This window comes from Stegodyphus dumicola, chromosome 2, assembly GCF_044657685.1.
Source record: "Stegodyphus dumicola isolate Sdum_Otavi_A_Nest chromosome 2, ASM4465768v1".
In the NCBI taxonomy this organism is placed as follows: Eukaryota; Metazoa; Arthropoda; class Arachnida; order Araneae; family Eresidae; genus Stegodyphus; species Stegodyphus dumicola.
In genome coordinates, this window is record NC_140769.1 from 184,164,918 (window position 1) to 184,178,022 (window position 13,105).

At 31.5% G+C, this 13,105-nt stretch overlaps 1 protein-coding gene across 5 annotated transcripts in view; it reads left to right on the forward strand.

Annotated features, from left to right (window-relative positions):
* Positions 1 to 13,105, forward strand: part of LOC118204245 (uncharacterized) — a 133,529-nt gene that overhangs the window by 54,303 nt on the left and 66,121 nt on the right. For all 5 annotated transcript variants that reach the window (XM_085811506.1, XM_035376577.2, XM_085811505.1 and 2 more), the window contains one exon: positions 10,055 to 10,230. In XM_085811506.1, coding sequence (XP_085667632.1) covers positions 10,055 to 10,230 — 176 coding nt within the window. The remainder of the gene's footprint in view (positions 1 to 10,054; positions 10,231 to 13,105) is intronic.

Genomic DNA, 13,105 nt, shown 5'->3' on the forward strand with positions numbered 1-13,105 from the left:
CGTTGTAAGAGAATGTGTAAGCGAAAAAGGATAGCAGTGATATGTTCAGCACAGCAACAGCTTCATCAAGAATGCTTTCTACTTTCGGAATCCCCCCCCCCTCAGCGGTTGATCATTTAACCATCTCATCCCGAAAAATTTTCTCCAGGAGGACCACTGAATTATACCGGACTTTTGGAATTGCATACAGGAAATTGGGTAATCAGTTAGGAGCTCAGATGACAATAAAACTTGTTCTTTTGCTTAAATAATTGAATGCAGATGGCAATGATGCAAATATGATGTGATAAATTGTTAAGATAAAGTTATTTCAGTTACATATGTAAGTGCCATTCTGATGGCTATGTTTATCTAAAAAACGTATTGCTACAGAATGTTTCTTGTTTATTTGTTAATGTATTATAGGTTACCAGCAATGTACGAAATGACGGCATTTTGTAGAATGTCTGTGCATTTTATAGAATGCCTGCCGTTTTTAGGCGACATATGAAATATGAAAATTATTATATACTTACCCTAGGCACTATGTATAATGCATAATACCCAGGCATTCTATCGAATAACAAATGCTATTTAGACAAAGTGTTAAAAAAAAAAAAAAAAAAAAAAAAAAAAACTCATGATAAGGCTATTATTTAAAAAGACGTGCATTCCTCAAAAATACAAATGCTATTTTAAAAAAATCTGATGTGTACACCACATGACTTCCTTGTACGGAATACTAAATTATACGCATTTTTTCTTGCATTTCGTTTAAACTTATTGGATTGAATTAAATCTACTTCGCCGACAGCGTATAAACCACAATAGGATAAATGCATTCTTTAAAATTCACTGTATTTGTTTACCATAGCGACACTCTGGCGCTAGGTTCACTTAACGGTATTATATTTCGTTCATATTATAACTCAGAATGCACAAAATTTATATCATTTCAAGAATTATCTAATCGTTGCCACATGTTCTATTCAAATACTATAATAAAGCTAGAACGATGTATAAAAGAAATTAAGCAAACAAAACAAAAAAAAAAAGTTTTTCACAGACGATTGAGTATTTCTCATTTAATTAATTCAGTTCTCACTTCGCGAGAAGGCAAAAATACATAAAAACTCAAAATATTTATATTAAAAATTACGAAGTAAATCTTAAACACTTATTTCCTCGAAAACATTCTAGATTAAGCATGATTTAATTCGCAATAATAAATGAAGGCGTTATCTTTGTTGTTGCGAAGCTATGTTTGTCTAGATTGGCAACAAATCCATTACTCTGCTGTTTCAAATGTAAACAAGCTATGGCCGCCATCAAAAAAATTATTAGGCTTTGCAGCAGTGAAATAACTTTAAAATTGCTGATAATTCTAAAAATATTGCATACAGATTTACAAAAGGCATAAAATCCTTAACCGGAAGATAAGAACAACATAATTCAATCATTTTTAAAGCAAAAAATGTTCAATTTACAAACATATAAGAGTAAAGGAACTGAGATCACTGAGCCGGGTAACAGAGTGGATATATATATAAATATATTTATATACGTTTGGTGCGGCCGATTGCAACCAAAATACGAGGTGCACATCTACATGTTTTAGCAGTCCTATATACAAAATCTCAACGTTGTGAGGCTACTCGTTTTTGAGTTATGCGAGATACGTACGTTCGTACAGACGCCACGAAAAATTCTCTTCAGAATTAATTTTAAAGCAGTTTTATAATTTTTTGAGGAAACGAGTCTTTTATTCTGTCCTTACGTACAGATATCACGCAAAAACATCGTTAAATTGCATTCGATAGCGGTCAAAATGGATATTTTCGTTGAAATATGCTGCCTGAAACTTTTCGCGATTACGATACTTCCTTTTTACTTCGTGCAAGGAAGTAAAAAAGTAATGAAAGAGTGCCATTAAAAAAATTTTATTCAAAATACGTAAAGAAAAATAAAATTTCTATGAAACAAAATTTGTATCTTTCTTAGTAAAGGAAATAATGTATGAAACGTGTGGAATTATAGTCTCATTTCGGCCTTTGCCAGGGTTTTTTGGAGGAGGCAATAAAAATCATGCCATTTCAGCCTTCCCCCCCCCTCCCCATTCTTCTGTTGTTACACAAGAGATCATCAAAAATCGCACCATTTTAGCCTTTCTATTTTTAATATTTCATTATAGTTTATGAGAAGACATTGAAGGAGTAAAGTTTAAAATTGTAAGGTAAATTTTGCGTATTTTAAGTTACTTCGAAATTTAAATCAATTTTTCTGTATATGGCTTAATGTTCACCTTTTACCTGAAAATCACATTTTAAAAAAATCTGTAAAAGAATTAATATGTTTTATTAAAAAGTGTAGTAGTAATACTAATGATTTTCACGATCCTTTGGAGCATTGTATTTTTAACCCGATTTAATGCTAGCAAAATAATAACAAACTTCATAACAGCCATAAAAAAATTCTGACCATGCTGAAGCACCATCAGTGAACTAAATAAAAAGCTTTTAAAAATGAAATAACGCAAGTGATAAAAAGTAAAATATAATAATTTCAATCGTTTTTACCGGTAAGAATATAATATCAAAAAAAAAAAAAAAAAATCAAGAAATCTTTTGTTTATAGACCGCAATATTTTAAATAAAAAAAAATTTTCACAATGATGACATGACGCTATTTGTCATTTTTAGCAAATCTAGATGGAAAACTGATATGAACTAAGAATTTGCATTTGAAAACAATAATGCTTCTCTGATATTAACTAATTTCGATTAGTGTTTCTTTTGTAGATAAAGTGAAATCTATCTAAATACTCCACTTCCGGTTCTGTGAAAAAATGTATCATTCTTTAACTTTTAGCAAATCACGAAAGATTCCTGAACTGATGGCCTACATTTTTTGCAGAATTTAATAATTATGTTACCATACTTTTTTTAATTAAAATTCATGTAGCAACACAAATTTTTATTTTAAAAAGTGATATATTAAATCCCTCTCAATAGTATTTTCCCTTTCAGCTAATTGTTATAAGGATGATCGGTAAAATTTAAGAATAATTCATAATGATTATTCTTAAATTTTACCGATCATCCTTATAACAATTAGCTGATGACAATTTGATGATCCTTATAAATGAATTTGATGAATACTTCTGTAAATTAAACTTCGTTTGCCTTATTTCTTTATCTTAATTGTTTTATCTTATTTGTTTATATAGCCGTATTTATTCATTAATCAGATCACTATTGACTAAGTAGACAAAGCCAGTGAAGAATTTTAGTTTTAATCCACGTTCAATTTTCCGTGGAATATTTAGGCTACATAGAATTTTACATTATTTTCCCATTGTAGAACTTAAACCTGAATTAATTTGTCTTACCACGCATCAACCCTACCGAGACAGATAGCCATGCATGTTTTGCTGTCAAAATTTTTATTATATTAAAATGACTGAAGGAATCTAGTTGACAGCAAAAATGATAAGATACAGAGTAATCAGAAGCTAGAAACGTGGGGATTTAATTGGATTATTTGGATTACGGTAAAGTACGCGAAGACTAACTGCTAAAAGGGAAAGGGTACCTTTGTAAAAGACTTTTTAAAGGAACTGGCTCGTGTTTAGGGTGGCGTTCTGAATGCGGTCAAGAGGGGGACCTTGACGTTAATTGCGAAGGGGAAAATAAGCAGGTGCTTTAGGGATCATAAGGAAAGATATATTGTAAAAGAAAAGGTCTCATTCAGTATTAGTACATCAAGAACAAAAACTTGAATGGAGCTACAGAGTTCTCTATTCTTCACTGTAAATATGTATACAAAGATGTGCATGGTACTAGAATGGAGACAAATTATATAGGATGCGAAAAGTTTTGAAGTTAAAATTCCATTTAATTAATTTTATTATTTATTTACTATATCAATTTATTACTAATTATAATGGATTGGAATATTTGAATATGAATTAGCTGAATATTTAAGAAAAATATTATAACTGCAAGAATAGAAAAACATTTTTTGAATATTTGCTTTCTTATAGAATGCAGATGAATTCATTTTTACTCAATGAAAATGAAAATTTAGTAGCTAATTAATCTGTCTTTTATCGAGAGCTTAGTTCTGTCATCCGTATTAATGTGCCCTTTTTTTAAAAAAAATGTAAATGCTTAAGGGCTTACTTATCTTATCCTTAAATTCTTCATTAAAAAATCTGCATTTTCAGCTATAATCAGGTGAAATAATTCTCTAAATATAATTCAAAGCATAAAAAAAATAAGGTACATAAACGGCTTGGAAATAGAACTAGCATTGAGATTCTCTTTAAGAAATATGGTGAGGCTTACAAAAAATTTACGAAATGAAGTAATTCCGTAGAATATTTTCTAACTCTTTATGATTAATACGCTTTATATATTAATACGCTTACTTTATAAACGACATGTAAATATGATTTAATGTATATGTGTGGATGTGTGTGTGTGGCTTACTAGCGGCTGAGCGGTAAAGTCGTCGAACCCTGGTAGGTCGATCCGAGGTTCGAATCCCAGGGAACGGTATAGCTGTATTGGCGTTTTCGTGGTTTTGCCCATGTGTAACGTGCGTACGAGTCAGTTTTGCTTAGAACGTTCTCCACGAGGCATCCTTACCCTTAGGCAATTAGCCGTCGAATGCTTTGCTATAATCAAACAAACCAGTCCAGAAAATAGATATATAAATATGTAGCTTAAAAAAATGCTATATTTCGTGTACTTATAAAATAGTATATAAATATATATAATTATTAAAGGAAAGGAAAAGTCGGATTTTAATTGATTGTATATAATTTAATTCCTATGAAGGCCCTAACAATTCTTTCTCACTTAAAGTCGTCACCCAAAAGGAGAACAAGTAAAATTAAACTTCAGATACGTATACAGTATTGAATATAATACAAAAAATGCAAAATATAAAAATAAATTATATATGTTCGAAACCTAACTAACCGATTATATTGATATTACGTAAATATACGTATGGTGAAGAACATCGTATAATAAAGATATTTTTCCTTTGGTATTTTATACCTTGTTCTGTATTTTGTTCCGTTTATATAGATATACATAGATTTTATACCTATACATTACCTATACATAGGTATTACCTATACATAGATATATATATAATTTAAGGGTTCCGTATTAACTGCTACATATAAAACCCAAAAGTGCATCAATAATGTATTTTTCAGTATTATTTAACTTCATTCTGAAGAATTTTCTGCAGTCTAGTTTGCGTTATAGTCTCAAATAAAAACAATTATTGTTTATATGTCATTAGAAAATTAACCAAAAAGCAGCGACCACAACGTAATTGAAAAACAGTCCTTAGACGTGAAAAGGTTGAAAGCCATTTGGGTTATGACTATTTTTTCAGATATTCAGCTACTTCGCATACATGTAACATAGCATTCGAAATGAAAAACTCAATATTTACTACAAATTCATTGATGTAACAAATATTTGTCTTTCTACTTCTATGGCTTTAAAAAAAGATGTTATTTACCTTACAGTTTATCGTTCAATAATACATTTTTATTGTACAAAATTGCATTCATTCGAAGAATTCAATGTGTATTTTCCTCTGTATAAAACTGAATGTAGAAAAGTTAGATGTTTAAACGACCCCCACATTTTCTCAAGATCGCGAGCAAGATTGTCCCTCCTTTTCAGCTCCCCCCGTGAAAAAAGGGGTTGTAAATTTACGACCTGACCGCATATAGGCTGATTTCGTGTTTACAATGCATACATGGAGGTAGGAAAGAAAGGAGGGGCCATTCCGCGCTAGAAGTGAAGCACTGCTTTGAAGCTTGGGTCACCAGACGGGGTGTTTTTTGTTTACATTCAGAAGCTCGCTTGACAAAATTCTGATAGTATTTCGACACACGACAGTTCCATAGAAATCGAAAAAGGGACACTCTCGCATAAAAGAAGCCTTCATAGTGTGATGGATAATAGCAATTTGTATAGTTTACTGACATTTACGCAAAAATCACATCTTGGTTATTTTGCGATAACTAACAATAGCGATTTTGATTATGAATTTGTTTTATAAAATTCTAAGCTGTTGCACTTCAAAAATATAGATTTTAAGAAAATTGCTAAAAGAGATCTGCCAAAATCTATTTTCTAGAAGATTTGAAAAGTTTAAAACTTGATGGCTAAATGTAAATATAAAATTATGTATGTTAAAATATTTGTAATTAGGCACATAGGTCAGATTAAGTTTTTATTAAATAGAAGTAACGCATACAAGGGCTATCTGCCTAAAGAGAGAGATGCCATCGTGGAGGAATTTTGAAGAAAAACTGACCTTTGAGTGGGTATTAAAAATAATACTTATAATTTTCATTCAAATTATATTCATATATATTTTTTATGTAAAATTTTCGGGTGTATGCTAAATTAGTGTAAATTACTTTACACAAAAAATATAGTGAATGCACAGAAATTAAAGATTTGCACGTGCCGGAAATGATAAATAGGAAATATGTATGGGTATTTATGCATGTGCTTGCAAAAAGCATGTATCTGCCTTTGACAAGATACTTAAATAGTCATTAAATTATTTATAAATGTATTTGAAATGAAGAATTTATTCACTTATAAACAACTGTGAAAGTACTGTGAAGAAATCTAATGATTAAATGTATCTAATTTATAATGATTATAAAAGTTATCTAAATATATAATAACCTTAATATTGAATTGTAAACATAAATTGAAATCCTGTTGACAAATACGTTATAAAACTATTTAAGCAAGAATTGTTCGTATTGGAAAGCAATCTGTTAAAAGGTATTGTAAAGCAAATGCTATGAGATGCGCACTTAAGGACGTAATAAAGAGTTTTGGAATATGTATTGTTGAAATAAAGGGTAAAAAAAATTCTGATAAGTATAATTAAAAGAATTATTCCCTTTACATTTTATAATAACTCAGTTACAAGTTTTAAATAATACTTTAAAAAAAAAAAAAAAACTTATTTTATTCCCTTTCAGAAATGTTCAGAGAAAGTCAAATACTATTTAATACCTATTTAATTATTAGGAATTAGCGAAATACTTATTTAAAGTATTTCGCTAATTCCTAATAATTCTCTAATTTAAAATGAACCGAATAGAGCATTAATTATAAATTAACTTACATTTTTCGATTTAAAAGAAGCCAAAAAATCATGTCATATTTAAGAAAGTATTTTAGGAAGAAGCTCTATAAATAGAAAAGAAATAATGCATCATTTTAATATTAATAATACAATAAACTTTGATCTTAATTTTTGTACCTTAACCGAATAAAATCGAATTACCTTAATTTTTTTTTCTAATGTAATTAACGAAAACTTGTGAAAATATTTCATTCAAATTAAACTATTCTGAGAAAACTGTCCTGTGAAAAGTATAGCATTTAATTCCGTTCAGAATGAAATGTTGTTTAAAAATATGTTGTTTTCACATACTTAGGACTCTGAAGTGTTGTAGAAAAACAAAATATATACATTTATATGTATATTTGCGACGTAATTACAAAATATTTACACCCGAATGCGTCAAATCCCATAGAACTCAATGGTAAATGACCCAATGTTTTGGTCACCACGTAGGGATCGCTGGTGCTTCAGAGCAGGGTACGGAGAAAATTGTTTAGGGCGACTCCATCTTACTTCCTACCTCCATGGATGCATACGGGGGGGGGGGGTAACGAAAACTGCTAATGAATTATGAAGATAATGCAGATAAATTTTGATAAATCCGGGATTTCAACTTTTATTTATATTAATTTAGTTTGAAAAGGCAATTTATTGATAACAGGATAATAGTTATTTTAAATGGTTTGTATTATTTGTATACCTAGTTTAAACAAAATAAATCTTTTACCCCTTTTACAGTTGCTGTGTTGTTGACACCTTTTTCCTTTTTGAAGGAGCGATATATAGTTTTCAAATGGCTTATAAAATCTACTAATCTTATCATTCGTTTGACTTTTGAATTCGTATCACTTACTTCTGTTTGGCATTTTAGTAATGCAAAGCAAATTTTCTGATTTTTTTTAAACACTAAAATATATGCTTTTCCATATTAAATTCCCTATGCGCGTAACGGAAAATTTTGTCTCCATGCCAAACAAAAGACGACTTTTCTAGTCTGTTTTTAATATACTGCTATTTGTTCCCCACAGAACGTTTTCAGTGATAATTATTGAATTATTGACCCAAATTTACGTATAGATTAGTGGTTAAAACTCCTGAATAGTCATTTTCGCCCTGGATTTGGCGTCTGGTACAGAAAGGACAGAATAGGTGGCTTAATAGCTTTCTCCGTCTGTAACATAAATATGAGCCATTTCTCTTAGAAAGAAGAACAGGCGACTTAAAATAGTCATCATAGACTTCAAGAAGACTTAGAAACAGTCTTTAGAGAAGACTTGACATTTCTTCTGGGAAAGTAACTTAAGTATATTTTGCCGTGATTAATTAGCCATTGAGAACCTCAATAGTTTAAGGTTGCTTCTATTAAATGTTTTTGATCTAGATTTAACTAAGCATGATGGATATTAGTCTTCCTTTAAAATGAAAAGGATAGTAATTCAATTATCTTGTTCCTTTCGTCAAACTATAGTTCTTAAGATTCAATTATATAATTCTTTTATTGCATGAATAAGATCTTTCGTTCAGCTCTTACAAACCCTGTTCTAAGCAATTTTCACAGCCGATACAACTGATGCGACTGCACCGCACGGCATAATTTAAACGGGCAACATTTTTAGAATTTAGGGAAGCACCAAACAGCCCTTATCTAATTCTTTGTTTAGCCTGTAACGGTCTTCTCCGCACTCTTTTAGCCAGTACTTCTCTTATTTATTTCAGTTTTTCATTTCAATAATGGGGAGGTAATTGTAATTTTATTACAAAAGTTTTCTGTAAACAAAATGCCTTTTAACCTTGATCCGAACAGGAAAATTTAGGGGCGTCAGCATTTTAATATCTTAAGGAGAAAACGAGTAAGAGAAATTAAGAACCACAAGGCATTTGCGCCGAAGGGCAAAAATGCCTGAGAGAACTTTCAAAAGTTTGCTTTTCAGAGCACAACCCAGTATGTAAGGACAAAGAATTTCTGTATCTTCCATCACATGCTTTATCTCGTCTTTCGAGTATTTACTCGTATTTAATTTTTCTCAGCTAAAATCCCCCCTAAAATTTCTTCATTAGTAAATTAAAATTTTACCGCTTTTTCGCCTCCCTTTTTATTAGATTTCTCCATTGATTAAAAAGTACTAATTTCAATAATTGATTTTAATTTTAAGCCTTACCGTCTATTTGTTTTTAATACATTGTATTTCAGGTATTAATATTTTTCTTTGTCGATCGTACTAAATTACATGTCTTAACAATATTCGATAATCAGATAGTTTTCTCTTCTAGAAGGAAATGTTTTCTTCTTTAAATGGGTTAAGCGTTGAGTTGAAATTATACTAGTAGAGTCGATCCTCGATTAAGGTGGTTCAAAACTCGTATGAGCGGAAAATTAGAGATTATCTTAAAGTACTTACGTACAGGGTCGGCGCCAGAGCCGATGCACCTGGCGCAGTCGGCACCGGTCGGCAGAATTTAGGGGCGGTAAATCTTTTTAAGTTTTGGAAGAAATCGGGTATCAGAATTTAGAAGTTGCAGAGTTTGCACCGGGCGGCAAAAAGCTCTAGCAACGCCCCTGAGTACTTAAAATAAAACTAAAGAATGATTAAATAAAATTTTATGTTCATTCTGAAAATTATTTAGCAATAAAAGTTTCATTTAAATTTCATATCATGTTCTCTTCGTCGAAGAGAATTTTAGGAATTTGTCATTTGAATTGCATATATTGGCATTAAAGATAATTTTGAAAGTCGATTATTGATCAGAGGATTCTTTAATATGTGTTCATAAATAACCTTTTAGTCGGAAATCCATCTTTCTTTTTATATATTTGACAAAAATAATTAATTAAAATTATTTTTATCTTTTATTATCTTGTGAAATAATGTGATATTCAAAAATGCAGGTCAAATGCTCATTCATTGGCTATGTGCTGCTTTTCCGGACGATCATTACCTTCGATTTCTCCTTTCTAAGCAAGACCTAAAAATACTGGCTGCTCAGTTCTGCACGAATCTTCTTGCTGCTGGTGTCCTAAGGCAGATTGAAGATGAAAATGCACCTTTAGCCAATTTATTTCGAGTAAGTACATATTTATATCTGTTTTATATAAAATGTTTTTCTTATATGCATGTAACTATTAAAAATTAACACTCTTCGTGTGTTATTAGATGGAAGCTTTAACTTTGTAACAGTATGTTAATATAAATTTCACAAAATTTCATAGTTTCCCACATAAACTTTTAAAAACAGTCTCATATGGTTTCTTTAAGGTAAAGTTGTAATTTTTATTCAAATAAATTTCACTCTTTCATGTATTTTACAGAAGTGGTATTAAACTGAGAGACAGCTTTTCAATTACGTATTTGTTGCAAATACAACGGTTATAATTTTAGAGACATAAAATTATCCACTGAATTTATGTGTGCGACTGCTGTTGAAGGAAAAAAGACAGAATGAATAAGTCAAGGCTCTACCTTTGCCACTGTAGGCTCGTACGCTAGATGAAGTGACTAAGATAAGATGGGAGAACTTCTCATGTTGGTACAGTCAATAAATTTAATTTGCCAGCCAACAGCTGGCGGTGTTTCAGTATTCTGAAATTTCTGGTTAAAGTAAGTTATTTAGACATTAGTTCAGCGTATTGATATTATTTAAAACATATTTCAATCTGAAATTTAATATTTAGCTGTCACTGCATTTGAGTCGCTAAGACCAATAGAATAGAGTAAAATAGAAATACAAGTTCCAATAGAAATTGCTTCCAGGTCCAACCTTTAGTCTCAAATAGAAAATAAATATAAATTTGAGTTTTTCTTTTATGTTATTATTTATGTATGTTTTGATAAATATTCCAGAAATGAAATTTCAAAACATTATATTAGTATAATATTTATATATTATATTTCAAAATATCATATTAGTTAACATTTTTTGTTTTGTTAAAAATGTTTTAAAATTTTGTTAAAAAAAAGTGTTCTGACCCATCAGTTACTTTCAGATGATGCATTAGGCTCATATACAGTTTAAGACTTTGCAAGATAACCAAAAAGGTTCTTACTTTTCATCATTAAAAACAAACAGACATCACATTGTTCACAGCTTTAAATCTGAAAGTAATCTGCATCAGCATCCAGCACCCTTTGGCAGTGTTCCTACAGCAGCTGTGCAATACTGTGACGATAAAACTTGGATGCAATGGCACAGGTTTTTGTCAATAGATTTCCCATGAAGGTGGTTTAGGGAGCGGAATGTGTGGTAACCTGTGGGTGCAAGATCTGGCAAGTATAATAGATGGCACACTTCTACCAGCCAACCTGCTGAATGGCATCCCTAGTCATCCTTGCCTGGTTCGGTCTCTTATTGTTGTGGAGGTACAGCATACCCTTGCAATTAACTAATATTGGCTCCTGCTGCAATGCATGTTGCACCTGCTATGAATACAGGTCTGCAGTAACTTCTAATGCACCACTTGGCAACTAGTCCACCACTTGTAATGCACGACTTGGGAAACTCAAAACATGATCTTACATGGGTGCAGAAGTGATTTCCAAATGTGAGGCACAAGGTCACATTATTGGCAATCAATATTTGGTATATTTGAGTGTGTTATGTGTTGCACTGCCAAGACAACAGTGATAAACAAGTTGTCACTTCATCCTTGTTGGCTACTGACAGTGTGTAGGATACCTATGTGCTCAATTTGTACACCTCGCCTGTGCAGTCCAGGTGAAGTGTGAATTTTTCTTAGAAACTTGGAAATGTTCGGCAAGTTCACCTCATGTTTGAATTCTGTACTTTTCCATGGTTGCCCTCAGGGCCTTGTCATTCAACACCTGTAATCTTGCTCCCTGTGGGATTAAACACAAAGGCTCAGATCTCTTCACCAGAATGTCTGGAAATCATTGCTTTCATTCACGGCATCCTCCCCAAATGCTTGACCTGTTCAACAACTTGATGTAGCTGCTGATGCCTCGTTCGAAGTCCTGTTGCAAACAACCATGAACAGGCTGCTTCAATACCTCCATTTCTCTTCAACAATGGACGAGCTGTGATTACTGCCTGTATTGAAACAGATCAATTGTCGCAACTAACTCTGCATCACTTTTGCAGTAGGTGAATCATTTCTTTTCTTGTAACACTTTATTAAATGGAATGTCAAAAATGAAAAGAACCTTTTTGATTACTTTGTAATTTAATAATCTGAGAAATCATTTACTTGAAAGTTATACATACACCATATTGTTTAGCTTGGCTTTAATGCATTTTCTGAGTAGTATCAATAAAAGCAGCCAGCTTTGCTCTTCAACAAAATTTTTAATAATCTCTGCCCCTTCCCCACCAAAAAGAGACTATATTGTTGGTAATTTTTTTTATAATGAAGTTAATTGCTATAATGCAAAAATATACTGGCAAGAAAAGAAAACAACCTTGGAAATTCTGATTGTTTCTGCTGAGTCATAGGAGACAATAAAAGCAATATATTTCTAAATCTTAATATCAACAGCTTAGGAATAGGAAGAGAATCAAGTCTAAAGTTTTGGGTAATCGATGTATTTTTTAAGTGTGCGAATTTTTTCAAAAATTGCAGAGAAGTGATCATGTGCAGGAATTAAAGCCATCACTTTTAAGGTTTAAAACACATTGTGAGCAACTTCTATCTTAATATTGTTATCTCCATTTTACTTTGAGTAAAAAAATTATTCCTAAAAAATGCTTTTACAGAACTAACTGTATAAGGTATTTCTCCCACCTTCTTAGCAGGGCTTCGTGGTGTAATGGTCAGAACACTCGGCGTGTATTCGAGAGGTCCGAGTCCCGGTAATGACATTGCTCATTTTTCATGTGTCCTGCTTCGAAATAAACTAATGTCTCTACAGTGGCGCCCAAACTAAAAAAAGGTGATGGATGATGATTCTCCACCATCAGGATTTGCCGATTGAGTCCCCTAACCCCA